Source organism: Oncorhynchus mykiss, chromosome 1, assembly GCF_057628025.1.
Source record: "Oncorhynchus mykiss isolate SJ-2025 chromosome 1, ASM5762802v1, whole genome shotgun sequence".
In the NCBI taxonomy this organism is placed as follows: domain Eukaryota; kingdom Metazoa; phylum Chordata; class Actinopteri; order Salmoniformes; family Salmonidae; genus Oncorhynchus; species Oncorhynchus mykiss.
This window is the reverse complement of record NC_143022.1, coordinates 17,387,980-17,411,292: the sequence shown is the minus strand read 5'-3', so window position 1 is coordinate 17,411,292 and position 23,313 is coordinate 17,387,980. Positions and strand designations below refer to the sequence as shown.

Here is a 23,313-nt window from a genome sequence, read left to right as displayed (position 1 = left end):
TGTCGCTCTCTCGTCCTCTTGTGTAGACTCCTAGATCTTTGTGCTCATGGCAGTCAGTCAGTGAAGGGCCCAGATAATAGAGTGGGTGTCAACACACTGCTGCTCTTCTTATGCTTTGTAGTTGCCAAGGTCTGCTTTCTCACAAACTGGAAAGTGCTGTAGAGGAAACAACAAATAAAAATGTGACGTGCTTCAACGGTCTCTCTCGGTCTCTCTGTTTTGTTTCTGCGTTTTCTCCCTCCGTCTTGAAATGTGTTGTCTCCTTAGTCAATACAGATGAAGGTGGGTGCTGATGTGAGTGTGTGTTTGTGTGTGTGTTTGTGTGTGTATCTTTAGCCTCGGTTCTTAGTTTAAAGTTGTAAGGCTCTCGAAGTCCTGCATTGTGAAATCCTCACAGTTCCTTCCTATGAACAAAGGTCCTGTCCACCTATCCACCAAAATGAAATGGTTTTACACTGCTAATCTAGGACCTGCTGCAACATTGTTACAGCCATTGTCATTGACACAGTGACCTGGCTACACAGTCACTGTAGGCAGAAGTAGGATTGTGTGTGTGTGTGTGTGTGTGTGTGGGGGGGGGGGGGGGGGTACAAGGAATGCTCCTCTTTTGTTTGCCGCTTTTTAATGGTCAGCAGCATTCCAACGCAATTATCAGCAACACACACATGGCAGCTGCTGGTAAAAAACTAAGGAGCAGTCACGCCACCCCTCCCCCACAACAACTCTTAAATTCTTCTGCACTAGCAGCTTTGATGGACAGGGGTTGAGGGGGGTTGATGGAGGGGGCGAGTGACATATACTGTGTGGGGGGGAGGGCCTTGGGGGGTGAGGAGGGTTACAGGGAGGGGTTTGGTCAGGGCCAAACCCAGGACCAAAACACCAGTGGAGCCCGGAAGACCCAGCTCTTAGGCCTGACACACTGGAGGCTATGAGGGGGGCACAGATCCAGTGCTAGATTATCTGCCTGAGAGGAGCCGGGGGTGGAATGAAGAACACCTGTTGGAGAACCCAGAGGTCTAGGAGGGGAGGTCTAGAACCGGGAGGTGAGTTACAGAATGGGGGGGATTACTGAGGTATGGAATGGAACTACTCTTCTTACAATCATATAATGTAAGGAGATAATTATTCTCCATCTATGTAGAATTCTTTATTGAATTTCATTTAGAATATTGGGGACTTTTTGTATTTGTATTAATTAGGGATCCCCATTGGCTGCTACCAAAACAGCAGCTATTCTTCCTGGGGTGCAAACACATTAAGGCACATACATCACACATAAAACAAAAGATAAAACAGTACATCATATACAATTATTACACCACTACATATCTACAATATAAAATGTATAATACCACCATACAACAATATTACAATGTAAGTGTATGTAGAGTGTGTGTGTTAGCGCTTGTGTGTGTATGAGTGTGTCAGTACCTTTGTGTGTGTCTCTTCACTGTCCCTGCTGTTCCATAAGGTGTATTTTTACCTTTTTTTTAAAATCTGATTCTACTGCTTGCATCAGTTACCTGATGTGAAATAGAGTTCCATGTAGTCATGGCTCTATGTAGTACTGGGTGCCTCCCATAGTCTGTTCTGATTGTGAAGAGACCTCTGGTGGCATGTCTTGTGGGTTATGCATGGGTGTCTGAGCTGTGTGCCAGTAGTTCAAACAGACAGCTCAGTACATTCAGCTTGTCAACACTTTTGACAAAAACAAGTAGTGATGAAGTCAATCTCTCTTCCACTTTGAGCCATGAGATATTGACATGCATACCCTTCATATTAGCTCCCCGTGCACTTTTAAAGCCCAGCTGTGCTGCCCTGTTCTGTGCCAATTGTAATTTTCCTAAGTCCCTCTTTGTGGCACCTGACCACACGACCGGACAGTAGTCCAGGTGAAACAAAGCTAGGGCCTGTAGGACCTGCCTTGTTGATAGTGTTGTTAAGAAGGCAGAGCAGTGCTTATTATGGACAGACTTCTCCTCCATCTTAGCTACTGTTGACAGTTCACAATCCAGGCTTACTCCTAGCAGTTAAGTCACCTCAACATGCTCAATTTCCACATTATTCATTACAAGAGTTAGTTGAGGTTTAGGGTTTAGTGAATGATTTTTCCCAAATAGAATGCTCTTAGTTTTGGAAATATTAAGGACAAACTTATTCTTTGCCACCCATTCTGAAACGAACTGCAGCTCTTTGTTAAGTGTTGCAGTCATTTCAGTCGCTGTAGTAGCTGACATGTATTGTGTTGAGTCATCCACATACATAGACACACTGGCTTTACTCAAAGCCTGTGGCATGTCATTAGTAAAGATTGAAAAAAGTTAGGGGCCTAAACAGCTGCCCTGGGGTATTCCTTATTCTACCTGGATTATGTTGGACTCTTCCATTTAAGAAAACCCTCTGTGTGTTGTTAGACACATAACTCTTTATCCACAATATAGCAGGGGCAGTAAAGCCAAAACACATATGTTCTTCCAGCAGAAGACTATGATTGATAATGTCAAAAGCTGCACTGAAGTCTGACAAAACAGCCCCCCACAATCTTTTATCATCAATTTCTCTCAGCCAATCATCAGTCAGATGTTTGTTAAATGTCCTTCCCTATAAGCGTTGTGAGGTGTGTTCAGTGAAAGTTTGCAGTAATCGTGGCTGAAAATATTAGCCTGCAATACAGGTTTGGGTGGAGAAACATACCAAGTGTACAAAGACATTGAAACCTTTCAATATGCTGATGTAAGAAGGGCTTTAGAAATACATTTGATTCGATTTGATTTCAAGCGTGTACATTTTTTAATTGCCAAATGAAGAAATAATAAAATATTAAAAACAATAAATAACCAAAATATGTAACCATCAATTTCACCAAAATGTTTGTTTAATCAAGAATGTTTTATAGTAAAAACAAAAAAAGAAGGCCCTCAATCTCATCAAATGTAATGTTCTGTCTCCTCTCTCTCTCTCTTCTCAGAGGACCTGAGTTGAACTTGATTGCCCCCTGCGCCTAGCCTTGGATCCTGTTACATAGAGAGCTGCCGAACACATTTACCAACACGCTGTAACATACACTCTGCAGTATGTTCAAGTACACCCCTCATTGGCAGGTGCTGTGTAGCAGCATGGAGCATGAGACCAAGGTAAGACAACCCTTACCACAAACACAAAAGACAAAATGACCATTGTGGTTGAAACAAAAGAAAATCCTGATTGTAGGCTACCAATTTGTTTTGCCTTGACATCATTCTAGATATTGCCTCATTTACCAACAATCAACAGTTTTGGATCTTCATTGTTTGAGTTTTTTGTACCATTACAGCCTAGAATATTCTCATGTTTTCCATGCTCTTGTGCAAAAACTACGCCGATCATCATTGACTTAAAAGCAATTTTGGACAAATACATCTCAATAGTGCCCACTTTAATGTCTGTCACATGTTACATCTGTCACGCATTTGATTCCTAGAAGTTCAATCATAGGGATATAAAGTAGATATGCCTCTACAATCACAAACATTTATTTTCATTAGTAAGCTAAAATGAGATCCATATTAAAGGTCTTCATTCAGAGTGATAAAGTTGATTGAAATACTGTAATGATTAGTGTACATTCACATGCCAGCCACTAGAGAGCAGTAAACATATTCTCAGTCTGAACATCCCCATTTCTCCAAACTGCTCTGAATCTGATTCTAAATGGAAAGTCCTCTACTACCTACTTTGGCTTGGGCCCAAAAATGTTATCTTATTTTGGCCGTGTCTTAAAACTTTGAAGTAGTTTAATTTCCTCAATAAACACTGATTTATCACTGATTTATCTGAACTGGTCAGGTGAATGAATTATTTAGGGGATGTCTCCCACCTCTCTGGTTGTTCATATCAATGGCTGAATGAAGGTGGTTATAAGAAACAATTGATCAGTATCTATTGTACTACCTGGGTTTAATCACATAAACCATACAATACATTTTCTTTAAGTGGTGAAAAAACTAGCAATCAGAAGTGGAATGGAGGTATAGAAAGGTACGTTTGAAAAGGTGTATGTTTTTTTTGTCTTACAAGTCAATCACAAGTTTCTTTCCCTTAAGCTTTCTGAACTACTGCAGACCTGGCTCTGCCTGATGTCGTGTCCAGCCCCTGTTGAAGTGTTAGTGTCTCTTGACAAGAGTTTCATCTTGATTGATAAAATGTCTTGTAAAACATAAATGAAGCAGACTGGTGAGAGAGGGGCTCCACCTCTACCCAGGTAAGGATTGTAAAAAGTAATGAACATTTAGAACACGTAGGCCACTATGACTCAAGCTCTTCACTGGACTGTAGATAAGGCTGGGACATCCTCTTAGGTGAACTTCAACCCCAAAAGGAAGATGCTTCTGTAACAGTTCACAGGCAAGACTGATAATGATGATGCCTCAGTATTTGTAAACTGTGTTCTTTTCTGTTCTTACTTCCTTTTGAGACTGGTGATAGTTAAAGGGAATGGATACATTTCCATAACACTGCATATCAAGTCATACCAGTGGTCATGAAGGGAAAGAGAAGCTTCTGTTGAAAGCACTCAACAGGAAATGACCTTACTCATTCCCTCTGGTCAGGGTTCTCCAACTCCAGTCCTGGAGAGTTGCTGGTTGAGCAGGCTTTAGTTTCAGTCTAGCACTAATTCACCTGTTTCATATGATCAACTAATCATGGTCTTCAGTTTGGACCACAGTTCATTTATTCAGATGTGTTGATGCTGGGATGGAACAAAAGCCTGCACACCCAGCAGCTCTCCAGGAGTTATGGAGACTACAGGAGGTTAGGGTTGCTTCTCCTAAAGAGGTTGTCTGAGGTGGGAGGAAGGACTCAGACCTTACCAGAATATTCTGTTTTCTCTCACAACAAAACCACTCTAGGGGCTCTATTCCATCCTTATGCGTTAGCGGAGACTGCAGTTATGGTAAATGCTGCAGATGCCTGATCAATAGGAAATTACCTTTACATATCTAGCGCGTTATCTGTAACACTTCAGCGATAGAGATTGAATGGAGCCCCTACTTTACTTTGTTTCAGTACACAATTGTTTATAATAAGAGGGATCTCGGGTTATCTTGATTGATGATTGGCCTTGGAGAGGTTTAAAGGTTTCTCTCCTAGCTCCAGTTACTGATGTAGCGGTCTGTCAGTCGCATGTACTTTTCCCTCTTCTGTGAGAGGGTGGGACTCCAGTAGTTTACATGACATTGGCTGAACTTTGCCTGTGCTGTAAGGTGCTCAAGAGACCGTAATATATATATAGAGTTAGAGCGATAGATAGAAAGTGGGAGACAAGACATCAGACAGAGAAGAAAAACTGTTTGTCTTGTTCGCTGTATACCGCTTAAGGTAGGATTCATTACTTATTTTTTCTAAAATGATGTACTGTACAGTTTTCAGGTCAAATTCAATGTATTTCAACAGCATTATCGCTACTTACAATACAGATGTAGGATGTTAATTTGATCACCCTGTTGCATAACTTGCCTTCAATACAGGACATTTTACACTTAGTGTATCTGAGGTTTTAAAAGGTTTCTGAACTTTTCAGACTTGATTTTCCCTTATGAAAAATGTATCAACCCCTAGTAAAAATGTCCATTAATTATAATCCACATGATTATTCACATTTCCTGTTGTTGCAGGATTCTTTTCCTGCTGTAGCAAACTGGCTCAAATTAAGATCCTATATTCGTATTTTTCTATACACGTTTATTGTGGTGGCACCTTGTATGCCCCTGTCTCTGTAGCGACACAACCTATACACATAGGTTATATAGTTACATAGTTCCTTTACTAAATGTTTTTTGAATGCTAGAGCTTTAATGAGAAGTTAGCATGGATGTCCTTCCAAGACATATTAACTGGTTTGACATCTGCATGGTCAATAGACATAAGCTGCAGTAGCAGTAAGTGAGTAAAATTACCTATGCGCTGTGATAATTGTGTTGTTTGCTCTATGACCTGCTAATTCATATGCCTTCCGACCGTGATATATAGGCCTAAAAGCCGAGACAACAAGAAGACACGGTGGCAGAATAAATTCAACCACACCTTCCTTTTATCACAAAACCGGACAGTACCCTCTGTCCAGTGAAGTCCAGAAAGCATATTGTATGTACAGTAACAGACAGTTACATGACCTACAGCAGGGTCAAGCAAGTTAACGTTTCCTACATTTTTGGATCACTAAACAGCTATTGATTTAGAAGCACAGAGAGTTACCACAAGTCACAAAGAAAACAGGAGCTGCCTCCACTATTCCAGCACCATTTAAACTTCAACATTTCAACATCATCAAATCACCTCTGCTTAGTCTAATAGAGTGACAACTAAAAGATACCCCCAAAAATCTAGTACAATCAACGTAAGATAATATGATGTGGCTGTCCATTCGTGCAAGTAGAAAAACATGTTGACTCATTCTACTTGTAGAGAAACACCAATACCATCCTCCTCTATTTCATGTTGACGAAGCGGTCTATCACTCTGTCATACAGTAAGCGCTTTTATTTTTTGCTGTCTTAGGCTACCTGGCTAAAATGCTTGCTTGCTAGCCTAACTTACATTCATTGGCGAAGTTAGCTAGTTAACATTAGCCTTCTACATCTAGCTACATTTTTAACTTCCATCCTCTCAGGCCAGGGGCACAACAATGTATGAATTAATGGTTGGATCAGAGAATAGAGTAAAAGCACAAGTGCAAATCCCTATCTCCATCCATGACTAATTTAGGAAAGGGCCTATTTTAGCTAACTGGCTAGCCAGCCAGCGGAGGCTGAGCCAGGACCTTTCACAGTTGAGCTTGCTCAGTTTAGCTCAACGCTGGTTGGCACATTTTTATACTTTTTTTGTTTAAGGGAGACCAGATGCTTGCGGGCTTCCCTTGCCTGTCATACTCGTTTGGACCAGACAGCATCAGATAGATGGCCAACACGTAGAGAGACAGAGGGGCGCTGTTTCGCTCGCTCTGATGCTTTCTCCTGTGAGATACATTCAGCCTCTTGCGAATTGAAGGACAATTATAAAACATATATACTATTTTTTTGTTAGTTTTTTGGGGAAGCCTGACTTCCCTTGGCATCCATGAATACACACCACTGCTGCAGGGTATGACAACATTTATTTTGGTATTTCTTTTGGACAGTCATTGAGTAAATGTATCAGAATTGAATAAGTCTAAAGGTTATAATCTGTGGCGAAATCGTCATTACCCTTTTATACTTTTATACTTGTATTATCTTGAGTCTTTACAACTTTACAACTTGACTTTGGCCTTAGCTAATCCATGTCACAATGGGGTCATTTGTTGACAGGGTAATGGGGTAATTTGTTGACAGGGACTAATGTAAACACACACACTCACACAATTTGCTGTGCCTTCAGAAAGTATTCATACCCCTTGACTTATTCCACATTTTGTTGTGTTACAGTCTGAATTCAAAATGTATTAACTAGATTTTCTGACCCATCTACAAACAATACCCCATAATGACTAAATTAAAACATGTAAACAATTTATTGAAAATTAAATACAGAAATATCTAATTGACATAAGTATTCACACCCCTGAGTCAATACATTAGAATCACCTTTGGCAGCAATTACAGCTGTAAGTCTTTCTGGGTAAGTCTCTAAGAGTTTTGCACACCTGGATTGTACAATATTTGCACATTATTCTATTAACAATTCTTCAAGCTCTGTCAGATTGGTTAATACAAGACAACCATTTTCAAGTCTTGCCATAGATTTTCAAGCTGATTTAAGACAACACTGTAACTAGACCACTTGGGTCATTTTGATAGCAACTTCAGTGCATATTTGGCCTTGTGATTTAGGTTATTGTCCTACTGAAAGGTGAATTAATCTCCCAGTATCTGGTGGCAAGCAGACTAAACAAATCAAATGTATTTATATAGCCCTTCCTACATCAGCTGATATCTCAAAGTGCTGTACAGAAACCCAGCATGAAACCCCAAACAGCAAGCAATGCAGGTGTAGAAGCACCAGGTCTTCATGTAGGGTTTTGCCTGTGCTTAGCTCCATTCGGTTTATTTTTTATCCCAAAAAACTCCTCTGTCCTTAACGATTACAAGAATACCCATAACCAATGTTCACTCTAAGCTGCGAACATGCGCTGGCCTGCAGCTCCCCTCAGACTGCTGTGCAGAAGAAATATCAGCCCGCGCAGAGAAGCAAGAGATTGAACTTCACTCAACTTTCTAGAGTTTTCCCCTTTAATTAACACTATCAATGTTTCGCTCTACTGTGCTCGAATCAACGCAATATTAGCCAATGTGACATACCGAACAAAATGATCTATGCAAGAGACTTAGTATGCAAAACTAACTGTGCAAGAGTTGCATTGGAGTAGGATTCTATTGCATTGACAGGCATGACTCAATTCCATACTCCACACAGACCGATGAAAAATAACCAATCAGAGCTGCAGTAGGCCTATATGCAAATAGCCATGGCCATATATGGATCTGTTCCATTCACTTTGAAATGTTTTGTGTTAATAGCATGAGTGGTCGCATGTAGATGTACTTGTTTTGGTGTCAAAACGAGAAATGCATGTAGCCACCTTTGATCATATTCTTTGCTAGTTAGTGAGTTATTAGCCATGTTTTAGCTAATTTCTAGTCAACAATGACGGTGGTTGCTTCCTCCAAGGGCACAAAATGTCTGCATTTTTAGCCATCTTTGAAAAGCAAGTCAGGCAAAGAGCTTTTTTATGTCTTAAAGTGTTGTATTTTGAGATGTATTGAATAAGCTAAGTAGCCAATAGGCAGAGGGTAACATACAGTGGGGCGAAAAAAATATCCAGAAAATCACATTGTAGGATTTTTAATGAATTGAAGGAACATTGCCCATAACATGATGCAGTCACCACTATGCTTGAAAATATGGAGAGTGGTACTCAGTAATGTGTTGCATTGGATTTGCCCCAAACATAATACTTTGTTTTCAGGACAAAAAGCTAATTTCTTTGCCATTTTTTTGCAGTATTACTTTAGTGCCCTGTTGCAAACAGGATGCATGTTTTAGAATATTTTTATTTTGTGCAGGTTTCCTTCTTTTCAAATTAAATCAAATTGTATTTGTCACATGCGCCGAATACAACAGGTGTTGATACCTTACAGTGAATTGCTTACTTATAACCCCTTAACCAACAATGCAGTTTTAAGAAAAATAAGTGTTAAGAAAGTATTTACTAAAATAAACTGAAGTAGAAAATAATTTTTTGGGATAAATAACAAATAATTATTGAGCAACAATAAAATAGCGAGGCTATATATAAGGGGTACCGGTACAGAGTTAATGTGCGGGGGGCACAGGTTAGTCGAGGTAATTGAGGAAATATGAACATGTAGGTAGAGGTAAAGTGACAATGCATGGATAATAAACAGAGTAGCAGTAACTGTTTAAAGTGACCATTGGCCTTATGGTGAAATCTCCGGAAACTGAATTAGGAAAGATGCCTGTATGTTTGTAGTGTCTTGGTGTATTTATACACCATCCAGAGTGTAATTAATATAGTATTATTATTATTAATTAATAGTCCATGCAATTTATTATATGAACTGAACTTATTTAGGCTTGCCGTAACAAAGGGGTTGAATTCTTATTGACTCAAGACATTTCAGCTTTTCATTTTTTATTAATTTGTAAAACTTTCAAAAAACACAATTCCAATTTGAAATTATGTGGTATGGTGTGTAGGCCATTGACAAAAAAATATCAATTTATTCCATTTCATATTCAGGCTGTAACATGACAAAATGTGGAAAAAGTCAAGAGGTGTGAATACATTCTGAAGGCACTGTATGTGTTACTATATTTGAGAACTTTTTGGGGACCAACAATTGATTCCCATTCAAAAACCTACATTCCCTAACCCTAAACCATAACCTTAACTCCAAACCCTAACGTTAACCCCTAACCCTAATTCTAACCCTAACCCCTAAACCTAATTCTAACTCTAAACCTAACCCCTAATCCTAAAATATTTTTTTTTTTTCTTCTTTTTTTACAAATGACGACCGGCAAATTGTCCTCACTTCTCAGAATTTTTGTTGGTTTACTATTCTTGTGATGACTTCTGGTACTCACAAGTACAGTAGAGTAAAACACAGACACACACACGTATACACAGACACACACACGTACCAGTGTGAGGTAATACATTAGTGGGGGGCGAGGAGACTTGTGTATCTCATCCCCCACAGATCGCTCCTCTCCTCTCTCAGCCAATGAGCAAAGGACAAAGGAGCCGATTCCAGGAAGTATCACTAAAATGAGCTTATCAGGGGTACACAGTCCACTGTTACACACGTGGTCACACACATACTTAAGGCTGCCTTAGAACTCTTGGGACAGTACATAATGCACTGACAAACAGTTACATATTTAGGTTATCTTAGCAGTTACCATCACTCACAAAACTTTATCGCTCTACTTTTCAGACGGTCTAATGTACCCATAAAGTTATGTTAAAATTCAAAATGGCCGTATATTTGCTGAAGAGCGTATTCTGGATTGAGCCAAAAGTCTTGGAATCTCAGTGAACGTTTGGACTTGGTTTACTTCTGAAAGGCCAATTTGTCTAGTATTGTGCACCTGACATGATTGGTTACAGTAAATGCTTATGTGTGCATATCGGTGTCAGCAGGGTTACAATGATGAGAATCAGGGGTGGACTGGGACCAAAAATCGTCCCTGGGATTTCTAACGCATCAGCCCATTTTTTCCTTGACTCCCCCACACTGGCCTATTTTTTTACCTCGAGGACCCCACACCGGACCATTTTTTCCCTTGAGGCCCCAATTATTAGCCAGATAATTATCATTTTGCAAAGAAAAAAATAAGACAGATAGGCCACTAGGTTACAATTGAACCAGCCCATCAGGAATTTTCACATAAGTCATAGTCATTTTCACATAATAAGTCTTTGCTAGGTAAATCTCCACCTTCTCAGCTCACTGGTCACCATAGCAACACCCAACCGTAGCATGCGCTCCAGCAGGTATATTTCACTAGTCATCCCCAAAGCCAACAGCTCCTTTGGCCGCCTTTCCTTCTAGTTCTCTGCTGCCTATGACTGGAACGAATTGCAAAAATCACTGAAGTTGGAAACTTATATCTCCCTCACTAACTTTAAGTGTCAGCTGTCAGAGCAGCTTATCGATCACAGCCCAAATAAATAAATAGCCCATCCAACCAACTACCTATCTCATCCCCATATTTGTTTTTGTTTTTCTGCTCTTCTGCACACCAGTATTTCTACTTGCACATCCTCATCTGCACATATCACTCCAGTGTAAATTGCAATTACTTTGCCACTATTGGCCTATTTATTGCCTTACCTACAGATTTTTCTATTGTGTTAATGACTGTACGTTTGTTTACCCATGTGTAACTCTGTTGTTTTTGTCACACTGCTTTGCTTTATCTTGGCCAGGTCTCAGTTGTAAATGAGAACTTGTTCTCAACTGGCCTACCTGGTTAGGTAAAGGTGAAATTTAAATAATAATAATAAATAAATAATGCCAGATGACCAGTCTGCCCCTGATGAGAATGGTGAAATGTCTATTTAAATGACAGAATTTTGAACGGAGTGGAAGTTTCCAGGGGTTATAGAGTTGACTCATTAGCCAACATGCTTGAATAGCAGTCAGCATGGTATGTTATGCCATTGTGCCAAAAGTGTGTGACATTAAAATGATTGACAATTCAACCCGCCATTGTGTCCAGCATCCAGTGTAGTGAGTATTTTTTATACAGCTGTTAAATGAAGAAGGTATCTGTTTTCATTCCCAGGGAGTCTCTAATATCCTGCTCTAGTACCAGTACTCCCACATCCAGATGAGTTGTGTGAGAAAGGGGTGAACACATCCCTCTCTCATTCCCTCATCATGCTTCTACACATATCCTCTGACTAACTAGGCAATTTGAAAGAGAATTGGAGCCTAACACTCTAGGTGCATCGTATAGATGGCTGCAAATTCAGATTAAACCATTGAAGAAATTAAAAACTGCTTTTAGAGAAAGCCTTTTTTTAGTTGAACTTTAACCACAATTTGCATCACCATTGAGTGCATATATGACTTGACTGTGGTTTCCTGAAACTCTTCATAAGTAAAAGGTCATATATAATATCAACTGTAACATCAAAAGTATAAATATCTGATTAAGTTTAGGCACAGACTGTAGCAGAATGGTTTTATAGATCTTCACAGCAATAGATCTGGTAATCTTCCACTGGATGAAACTGGATGATGTCACATGTTTTGCAGGTCTGCTGTAAAATGCATGGGAAATTGAGACATTGACTTCTCGATTCACACTGAAAATCCCTGAGGTTAATACAGATTCATTACCTGACTCTGGTTTCATTGATCAATTTAAATTAACTTAAATCTGACCTGACTGCAGTCTTTTGTTACCAACTTAATATTTCTTACCTTCTTGACAAACACAAAAATCTGTATATTTGCGACCATCGCACACATTGGATTGCTCTAAATTGTACCAGTTTGAACATAAGGAGTTCTCATTTCATGACCTCTCTCCTTATCAGCTAGGTTTACTGTAAGGGTGGTGTCTCACTATCATGAGGTAGTAGGCATTGCATTTAAGCTATAAATGTTGACAATGATAGTGGCATTCCACAGCAAATCTCACACCATCCTCTCTTACACAAGTTTTTATTTCCCCTTTAAACAAATTCCCGTGAACCATAAAATGTTGAAAAGTGCTATGCAAGTAATTTCATTTTAGTGCACAATCTGTATTCTGTAGATATCTGTGAAGTGGGAACGACAGCCTTTGTCGTTATATGCAAAAACGTAACAATTCAAAAAATGTCTTTAAGATGTCTTTAGGTTTAATTGTTAGAACTATCAGGACAGAGGTAGCCTTGTTTAATTGGTTAATACTGACAGGATACAGTTTCCTGTTGACTATTCAACTGTTTTGATCCATTTCCTTATTTCTTCTATTGGTTTCAGAGACTCTCAGTTGCCGCATCTGATGATTACCAGGATGTGTTGACCCAGAATGAGGGAGACCTGATAGGGTGCCACTCTCTCCTGCTTAGTGCCTCAGAAATCTCACTGTCTACACAGGAAGACACCACAACCCAAGGAACCACGGACAGCACACCCAGAAAGTGGCTGCTGCAGCCCATGTCACCCAAATTGGAGCAGACAACAGATCTTCGCACCATGCTCAGCCCCACCACGGACGAGCCCTTCAGCCTGGACCAGAGCTGGACCTACAACAGGAATGGCAACTCTTCTGCTTTCAGTTTCGACAGCATCTCCGTAAACCACACCCGGTCCACGGTTGTCGTATCTTCCCAGCAAAAAGAGGTGCAGGCCAGGCAGGTGGTGGTGTCGGAGGAAAACTGCGGCATCACCAGCGAAGACTGGCAAGCCAGCAGCTCTAGCAGTCCCAGCAGCACAGGCTCCTACTGCGGGTTCTACTCATTCGTGGACAATCCTGCAAGCCCCGAGGCAGAGCTGAATGAAGCCTGGACGTTGTCCCCGGAAAGGCAAGCCACCCTGAAAGAGGAACGCAGCTTCAAACTGCAGACGTATGTTGGTGGGAAGAAGCCAGGGAGTCTGTTCAAGGAGGACAAGGACTCCCGCTACCAGGTGAAAACAGACAACGGTGCCCAATTGAAGGCAGAGGAGGAGGAGAAGAAACTTGGGAAGGAGATCATGCATAGTCATGCCCCCCCAAAAACTGCCACCTACAAGGAACAGTGGAGTGCACTGAGCTTGTCACCCAACAAGCTGCTGGAAGGGTTCAGCTTGTGCTATGGTCCAACCAGTAGTAAATCTGAGCCCACACCAGCAGCCGAGGCTGGTACCATCGACAATGAGCAGATAAACTTCAGCGCAGCGCGAGAGCAGTTCCTAAAGATGGAACAGTCCAGGCTCAACCCCTTTCTGCAGAGTCCCAGCTCTCTAAAACCACAAGGAAGACGGTGGCAGTCAGAAGACAGCTTGCTATCACCAAAGAGTGCAAAAAAAGAAGACCACTCTACAGTATGGTTGAACCAAAGTCCGACACCAGTGAAACAGCAGGATGAAGGGGAAGTCATCACTGCCGGAAAGGTGACAGTGTACCGCACAGAGGAGAAGGTAACCAAGAGCCAGGGTAGTCTGCTTTATGACCTTGACTCTGGACTGGAGGATCTATCAGGGGACCCCAGTGTTGGCTACACAAGTGATGTAAGCATATCCAATGACAACTCTCAACCAGAAAGCAAGGCCACCCAATCGGTAAGTGGTCACAGAGAGACGCCCATTGAGAGGGAGATTCGTATCACTCAGGAGAGAGAGGAGAGCCTTCGGAAATTGCGGGGTATTAAGCACACCGATGTCCAGGAGATGGTGGAGATCAAGACCAAGTATCTGCTCTCCCAGCCTGCACCACCACGGACACCTGTCAGGTCCAAAGAGAATAATCGGGTGAGCTTCTTCATCCAGCGCGAGATTGAAAAGGACAGCCAGAGGGAAGTGGACCTGATGCACCAGGGGAGAGTCCCAAGTCTGTATGACAGGGGAACTCCACAGGAACTGGAGGATAGGAAGAAGATCTTTGAGCTGCCAGACCAACCTGGAGCCAAGGAGAAGAGGAAAAGGGCTTGGTCTTCACCCAGGGTCAATGGGAGGAGTAGCAGCTCAGATAGGGAAGGATTCCCTTCCACTTGCTTCCCTAACCGGCACTCAGAAGAGACAGAGTTGTACATCAGCCACATGAACACCGCTCCAAGCGTCAATACCACCAGCAAAGGCTGGGGTTCAGATTCCCAAGACTTCACCAGAGTACTGCCAAGTAGCCTCCCAGAGGAGAGTGTTACATTGAAAGGCCATGAGACCACAAAGGCGGCAAGCTCTAAAGTCACAATAGTGGTGAAGACGACAAGTACTAGCGAAATAGTAAATGACCCATCGTGGTTAGTGCAAAGAAAGGAGCCAGTTCCAGCCAAAAGCTCCTCAGCTAAAGAAGCCTCCTTTTCGTACTCTCCGTCCTCCCCTACACCCACTGCTTCTGCAGTTCAGGGGTCTGAGCCGAATGATAAGCTTTTTCAAACCTGGAGGGCGCACCTGAATTCTGGTAACCCGAGACCTCAAAGACCAAATGCTCCAGATGTTATCCAGAAGGAGATTGAGCAGGATCTAAAACGCGAGCAGGAGCACCGGGAACTCCGGGAATCCTGTGGCCTGTCCGCCTCTATGGAAGGAAACCTGGACTGTGTAGGACGAGACGCTAAAGACACACATCAATCGCAAAGCCTGCAAAGGGTCATCGTGGAACAGGAAGACTCTGTCTTCTATGAGAGCCCTTCACTTCTTGTAGAGCAGACAAGCTTGACCAGACGGCCCTCTTCCTTTATCACTCCAGTATCAATGCTAGGTAGGATGGTACATTAATCCATAGACAAATCTATACAATTACATAAAGTTACAAGACAATATAACACAGGAACAATTCATGATGGCAATATCTTTTACATGTTTTTGGCTTGATTTAAGTAACTCTCTGCATGCATCATCTGTGATGTTGATGCATGCAGAGTGGATGTTGCATTGAAGTCTTGTTTACTGATGGTTTTCTTAGACTGGAGGAAATGACAAGCTTAATTAGAACTTGAACTTCGGTCATATATGGGGAGAGGAAGCAAAGCTGTGTTACCAGCCATGATTAACCATTAACACGGAGCAAAACAGATCGCTGTGAGGGTGTTGAATAGTTTCTCCAGTTGGGTTTTTGGTGCTTTTCTTTAGAGTTAATGCACTGACATTTAGTGGTTAACATCACTGTACAGTCACTCACATTATGGCAAGATAATATGAAATACCAGTGTCCATTTTCATAGGGAGTCAGACAGGTGTATAATGGTAAAAATACAATTATCATTATGTAGTTTCATCAGGGGAGCAACTTTCTCTGGGGACCAAAGTTGCACCCCTGAGTTTCATGTTGCATTCAATTTACATTTCAAATGTAGTCTATTAATAACGCAATTACAAACATGTGTTAACTCTGTTTCTTTCATTATCCCCTCCCTTCCAGATAAAACAGACAGCGCAGCTCCCTTTTCCCCTTCCATTCGTCCCACTGCCCGACTTCCCTCCTTTTCCATAGTGACCGCCCAGCCATGGGGCTGTCCAAGGCCCACCTCCCCCGTGGATAGCAGGGTTTCCCCCATGTTGCCTGCCAGCCCATGGGCAGAGACAGGTGGCTCCCCTGGGACACCCACACAAAAGGGCCTGACCGAGACATTGCTAGAGGATTTTGAGGAGAGGAGAGTCAAACTGAAGCTGGAAGAGAACGCTGTAAGTGAGAAAAGACTAGTTGGACACAGAGGGTGTTGTTGATATCTTTGGACACATTGAACATTCATTATAGACACACATAAGACAAAAACATTTAGGCACACAGTTTAGAAAAAAATACAGCAATGCAATACACCTACAAAAAAAAGCATACAGATAGTGATGGAGAAACCGAGTACATCTTATGAGTTGAGTCATCTCAGGTTTTATATACCACAATGATAGCTGGTTGCTAATTTGGAAAATGCATTTTGTGTTTCCTGCAGTATGCAGGAATTCAGTGCATTGATGATGTGAATAATGAGGTAAGTGGTTGATCCTCTCTCTGTTGATGTGTGTTTAATCATTGGTCATTTGTCTCAGAGAAGGACCTTTAGCACAGGTCCAATATGACATTGCTGCTATTTCCTCAATTTCAGGTCTTGGAGGCCACCCGGATCACCAGGCACAAAAACAAGCGGGCACTGCGCTGGGAGGCTGGTGACTACACCAACGAGTACCAGTCCTCTCCCCTGGAGGGCATGGTGAGAGAGGGCAGAAAGGAGAAGAGATGAAAAACAGTCATCTTAGGGTTGTCCCATCTCAGCACATATGAATATACGCTCTGACTACACACTACCAAACCTGCTGGACATATTGATTGGTCCACTTTGTGATAAACTCCTCATCCATCAACATCAGCCACCTACTAGAGCAGGTGACCTTCCACGATTTAAAAGAAAAAAGACAAGTGAACTGAAAAAAAATATTCAATAAAGACAGGACAAGTTTTAAATGCCATCGGAGGTGGATTGCAGGAAGGGAATTTAAGAGGAGTTCTGTGCCTGCTAAGAATGCACATTAGCGTATGAGTTATTTTTAAGTCTGGCAGTCACTGGCTGCTAGGTAACTTTGATTAGGCCTATCCGCCTTCAAATGAATGCATAGAAAAAAATGACAGAGCTATTTTTGTCTTGTCAGTTGTGCTTTGCAAAGCAAAAACAAGCAAGAAACCATCAGATATCCATGATGTACGGTTTTATATGGTTCAAATTTCCAAACCAATATCCAATCCAATGAAGCACTTGCAGTACCGTCTTCTAGAAATGTTGACATTTGTCTGATTATTATATTAATTAAGAGCTACAGCAGATAGCAGTATGTTTGTGTTCTTAATTTGACTTGAATGTGCTTTGACGGCAGAAATTAGTATACAACTTCTGACCTAACTGGTCAGGTCCTTATTGCCTTTCTTAGGGCTCGATTCAATCCGTATCACGTACAATCTGCAGTGTAGCGTGATTGAAATTGAAAAGGCAATGTTAACGCAGTCAACTACATTCATAGTAAATGCTGCACATGTCGGCTCAATCGGAAATGACGGTACCTTTACATTTTAATTGTGCCATCTTCTGTGACATGGATTGAATCGAGCCCTTGTGAGATATGTACAGTTAGAAAGATTCCTTGCTTACCAGTCGGCTACTGTAAATGACAAACAAGTTTGATCACACTCTAAACCTGACTGTTTGCAACATGACAAGACATGCTTTTTATATAGACTATTGTAAGAGATACTGCTGAAAATAGGCCAGGTAATGTAGATCTTATAAGAGATTCAACTCTGCTACATTTGGTGGCAATGGTGGGATCCACTACTTATACAAGCGGTGACGTCAAATCGGATGCAATGTGGAAGTTGATCAAATGATAGTGAATCTCAAACTATCAAATGGGGTAAAACGTCGCCATCTGCTGGGTAGACAATTGAACTGCTTGTAGGGGATTTGAGAGTGTCGCTGTAAAGTTAAAACATATTTAATCCCTATTTACACCTTGCATTAACATGATAGTCCAATTGTAGGAATACATCTCGTCTGAAAAAAAGTAGAGATGAGTTATACTTCATGGGTTTGAAGGACAATGATGTATCCCAATTTCACCCACATTCATGCATCAGTGTGCCTGTACCCTAAAGCTGTTGCAGTATAGGGAACTGCTAGGCACAACACAAACCAAATCCCCACCCACCCCCCATGACCTTCCCCTCTAATTTGTTTGAGAAAGAGGAGAGAGGACACAAGGAATTGAGGAGAGACTGCAGTCGATTTTAAAAGCGAGTCAAGTCTAACGGATCTACAAATCACCTTATATCATAAATAACTACAATTGTTTTTTCAGTCGGTCATAATTTAGCTATGAAAAATCACAGTTTTGATGCTCTTGAACACTGCCAATAATTTACTTTCTCATTCCAGCCGGGATTCAATCCGATCGTATATGGTCGATCGACAATGCAGCTTTAAAAGGTAGATGCCGATTGAGTCATTGCAGCTTTGCCCGTGAATATGATCTCCACGAACGCAGGAACATTGCCTTTAAAAGGTGCAATGCCTCGAACCCACAATTGGATAGAATCCCGACCTCAAATGTTTGACAGCACTGGCAGAACGAATGTGATTGGTTGGATGAAAGCTCAGTGCGCAGAGCTAAGAGTGACAGGTCAGTAGATGGAGTTTACAGGTAAGAGTCAAATAAAGAAAAGGCTCTCAGGGAGGGAGGTTGGAGGGCGCAAGGTCGCCAGTTTAAATACCATTGTGGCTTTTGTTTCCCAACCTTAAAAATACTTAACTAATCACATTTCTAATCTACTGGCATTCTAAATGACTTGACAGCTTCATATGTGAAAAGAGAGGCACCCATCCCCATGCTGGCGCAGTGGACTAGGCACTGGGAAAGGGACCAGAAGGTCCCAGGTCCTAATCTTGCCTCGCTTTCATAGATCAAATAAATTTGTTCTATACTATTGTCTCTCTCTTTGTCAACAACTTGCCACATTTCATCCACTGCAGTGCTAGCTAGCTGTAGCTTATGCTTTCAGTCCTAGATTCATTCTCGGATACTTTGATTGGGTGGACACCATGTCAGTTCATGTTGCAAGAGTCCTGATAGGTTGGAGGATGTCCCCCGGAAGTTGTCATAATTACTGTGCAAGTCTATGGAAGGGGGTGAGAACCATGAGTCTCCTAGGTTAGGATATTAAATCAATTTACCCAGAGGAGGACGGAAGCTAGCGGTCCTCTGGCTACACCATGGCACTACCCTAGTGAGTGCTGTTGAGGCTACTGTAGACCTTCATTGCAAGTGTTTTAATCAAGAATTTGGTGACAAGATTATATTTAGTACAGTTTTATCTAAAAAAAGTTAAATTGCAAAACATGTAAAAAGTTTTCTGAAATTCACTGAGGATGGTACTCCCCTTCCTCCTCTGAGGAGGCCCCACTGGTTGAAAGTCAGGGAAATAACACCAATTACAAAGAGCACAGATTTAGAAAAGGGGTATATTTATTGAAAAAGCAAAAAACTAAAATTAGTGTTTCTATACGGAATTATCTATCCACTGTCATTATCCAACTAACTCCCCCACCCACTTGACACTGGGGAAACCAGCAGTCTTTGGAAAATTTGACCAACATTCATAGCATTTACTGGGTGAAGTCCAGAAACTTGCAAGTGTGATGTGTGAACCACCAACAGGGTATGGACATAGACAAACATACATTTATAAGTGCAGGGGAAAAGAGGTGTATATAACTATGAAAAATATAGCACAAAAAAAAACAATAGCATTAAAGAAATGTAGTAACTCTCAAAATGTCCAAAGAGCAAGAGCATATGAACTTAAAATGTGTATATTTATTTTGGGGCCTGATTTACAGATTGGAACATTCGTTATGTGCTACTGTCACTTGTATTATGACAGAGGTATCTCTTTTGAATACTTTTATTATAATGGCGCAGGGATGGAAACAGAGGCACAGAAATACAGGGCCAATGTTTAGAACTATTCCAATGAGCCAAATATACCACTGAACATTGCTTTCCAAATACACACATCTACAGAGATGGAGTACTCATCTTTGTATCTGTGCCATTATAGAGTCTGACAATTTTCTTCTTCTTCAAAATTGGCAGTTCCCTCCTGATGACCCAATTGGACATGACTTCAACAGGGTCACCAGGAGCCAATGAAGTTGGAAATCCCATCCAGTTGACTACATTAAAATGGTGGAATCCCTCAATGGCCCTGCCCATGCAATCCTTTTGGCCACAAGAGACCTGTAATTATCGATGAATACAGCTTTCAGAACAGCTAGCCAAGAAATGTTATGGACAGCAGAGGGCGTAAGAGCCACACAATATCCAAACCAATGCATTCAGAGTCCAAAAGCTGTGACAAATGGCGCATGTTAAATGGACATATCTTTACATGGACATGGGACTGATTTGTTATAGTCAAAGTTGAGTTAACGATGAGATAATTCTTAACTCCATTAGTGTGAAATATCTATCCAAATAAGTGACCAATGAAATGCAATCTATTTTTAATCATTTTTGCTCAGACTTATTATGGCTAGTACCAAAAAACATGCTGTTCTTTCAGAACAACAATGAGATCGGTTCTGCTTGCTCTGTCCTGCCATTGGCTTATATCATGTGAGCAGCCGGTTGCTAACCAAAGGTTTGCAAATGAAAGTAGCTACGCCACATTATTGATATATAAAAAGATAACTCAATAATTTAGGAAAAATGAATAAAATATAATTGTTAATGAATTGATAAGATAAAGGATTTTACATTCTTCTGTATGAAATAATTGGAATTCTATGATCTGCCTAAATGTGGCTGGCTGCACACACCCTTTCACATGAAGACGTCTTCAAATGTACAGTGATGCTCTGGATGAGCGATGGCATTAGTTTGCTTTAATACCAGATGTGATTACATTAAACTGATATTTCACATCAAACTTACAAACTAACAAAAGAAAACATGAGATCTGCATGCTTGTATAACTCTGCATGCAACAAAAACTTGAGTAATAATAAATGTTAAAATCCTTTCATAATCCTTCTTGTATAAAATGAAAATATCCTTCGCAATAAAGAGCATTATAACCCAGTGAGTGCATGTAATATTGTGGGCATGGTTGTGCAAGCCTTGGTGGCATGCATTTGGACCCAATCTGTTTTGATATAGGTTAAAAGTGTCCACATTCCCAGATAAAGCTGTCTACTGTACATTCTACTGCTATTAACTGAATACACAAACGATTGCTGATATAACAGATTTTTCTTTCTAGTTAAACATCTGTTTTAGCATTTATTCACTTCTGCACAATAATAAACCACTGAGATAAATGTAACGTATTTCTCATGACTTCCCTATTAGCATATCTAAGTATCCCTCTTCAGTGAAGCTTACCCTCTATTGCACATGTGACATACATTTACAATTAGAAGAACATCTGGTCTTGGAGAGGGACTCAAATATGGGCTTGGATACAGTTGATATCCTGGGCACCAATGAAAAATCTTATTGAATACAAACAAGATTGAGGGTTAGGGTCTTCTTGACTTTTGTCATAATCAGAAATGCTAGACCTGCCGGCAGTAGACATCGTGTTTCACAAAAAACGGATTTATTAGTGTGGAAAGATACTGTAGCGTTTACACTTAATTCAGTGTCCTTTCTAATGAAATTACTACTGAGTAGTAAAACTAATTCAGTCATGAGTTTGTACATAAAATACTGCATTTCTTATTGCCTTCCATCAACCAATATGTGTTAGTATTTCATTTTAGTACAAATCATTACCTAGAATGTACATTATTTCATTTAAAAAGACAATGTCAAAATTGTATCCCCATACAGTATCTACTCTACATGAAGGGTTAAAGTGACTGATATAAATGTTCTACAAATTTTTTTTTTTTTTTTGAAACTTGGACACTTTTGTCAATTTTCGGGTAATTCTTCTGTTCACATGCATATCATTACCTGCAAAGACATTGTCCATCTCCTCAATGTTCATAGACAGTCTATGAAACTAAAATGGGAAGCAGAAACATGTTGTCCTTCAGTAAGTGCTAAGGTCTCATGTTTTACCAGTGCACCAGGAGACATCTGTCCCATATTCACCTCCTCACACACAACCTCTGCCTTTTAACATCATATTATATTGTAACACTCCTTCACTCACTGTGGTTCCCTTGTCTTTGGACATTGATAACTGTGCAAATGGGTGTAGGCCTAAATATACCTATGAAATGTTTTACGGATGAAATAATCGTTGAAGGAAGAACTCATGAGTTCAGTCCCATTGAGGCAGAGGGTTTCCTACAGCTGTCGACTAGTCTCCTTTGAGCTGTCATGGATTTGGATCACAACTACCTGGCTAAATGGTAAGAAATGTGAGGACCTTCGATTACTATAGACAATCTTTAAGCTCCACCTTACCTAGCATTCATAATGAACAACCTTTCTTCATGTTGGTAGACCAAAGACTCTTGGACATATTCATGTTCTGCCTTCATTTCCATGGCATAGACATACCCAAGACAAAGATGGGTCAGAGTGTTTGCTGGGGTCTTATGTATATTGATAAGATTGAAAGGATGAGTAAGGCCTGCTAATCCACCAGGATATACTTGAAGCATGCTGGGGTGGGAAATCAGTTGTAGATGGGGGAAATTAGTCCATCCCAATTTAAGAGTGGGTGAGAGGGCAGGGATTTGTAGCTTCATCTCGTTTCACCCCTCTCAGAACTCCACTTTGCAGGCAGGGAAGGTCTCCTCCTGCATGGCCACAGTGCTGTTGCTGCCCAACACGGTAATACCCAGCTCTCTCTGCCTCTCATGGGTTTCCTGGTACCACTCGTGCATCGTCAACGAGTCAAAGGTGGGGATCAGGGTCACCTGAGAGTGGAAAGGTAGAAGGGCAAATTCAAATGAGAACATAGTAGACATACTTAAAGGTAGACTCCGCGATATGACGTAGATGCAGAAAGTAAACAGCATAGTAGGTCAATTTCCACAACAACTAAGAGCATTGAAGTGTGAGGCTCAACTTCTCCACTGTTTTGGTACCCTGGCTAACACACTGTAAACAGCATGAAGCAAACCTGTAC

At 41.0% G+C, this 23,313-nt stretch overlaps 2 protein-coding genes across 2 annotated transcripts in view; one reads left to right on the top strand and one right to left on the bottom strand.

Moving 5' to 3' along the window:
- The first annotated feature begins 5,086 nt into the window (after nt 1–5,086).
- On the top strand, nt 5,087–21,305 carry LOC110530936 (uncharacterized). The gene is made up of 5 exons (XM_036952238.2): nt 5,087–5,358; nt 13,023–15,441; nt 16,102–16,364; nt 16,631–16,669; nt 16,784–21,305. Exons 2-5 carry the CDS (start codon nt 13,200–13,202, stop codon nt 16,916–16,918), a joined length of 2,679 nt encoding a protein of 892 aa, XP_036808133.2. The 5' UTR covers nt 5,087–5,358; nt 13,023–13,199; the 3' UTR covers nt 16,919–21,305.
- The window catches only part of LOC110490588 (microtubule-associated protein 1S), a 48,995-nt gene continuing 45,352 nt past the window's right edge, over nt 19,671–23,313 (bottom strand). Inside the window, exon 7 of the mRNA XM_021564067.3 lies at nt 19,671–23,101. Coding sequence (XP_021419742.3) covers nt 22,946–23,101 — 156 coding nt within the window. The 3' untranslated portion in view covers nt 19,671–22,945. The remainder of the gene's footprint in view (nt 23,102–23,313) is intronic.

Excerpts from the sequence above, each read along its gene's own strand:
- LOC110530936 (XM_036952238.2), top strand. The coding sequence starts at position 13,200 with ATGTCACCCAAATTGGAGCAGACAACAGATCTTCGCACCATGCTCAGC. Across the intron at positions 16,365-16,630 it reads TGAAGCTGGAAGAGAACGCT|TATGCAGGAATTCAGTGCAT; the intron begins GTAAGTGAGAAA and ends TGTTTCCTGCAG. Across the intron at positions 16,670-16,783 it reads TTGATGATGTGAATAATGAG|GTCTTGGAGGCCACCCGGAT; the intron begins GTAAGTGGTTGA and ends CCTCAATTTCAG.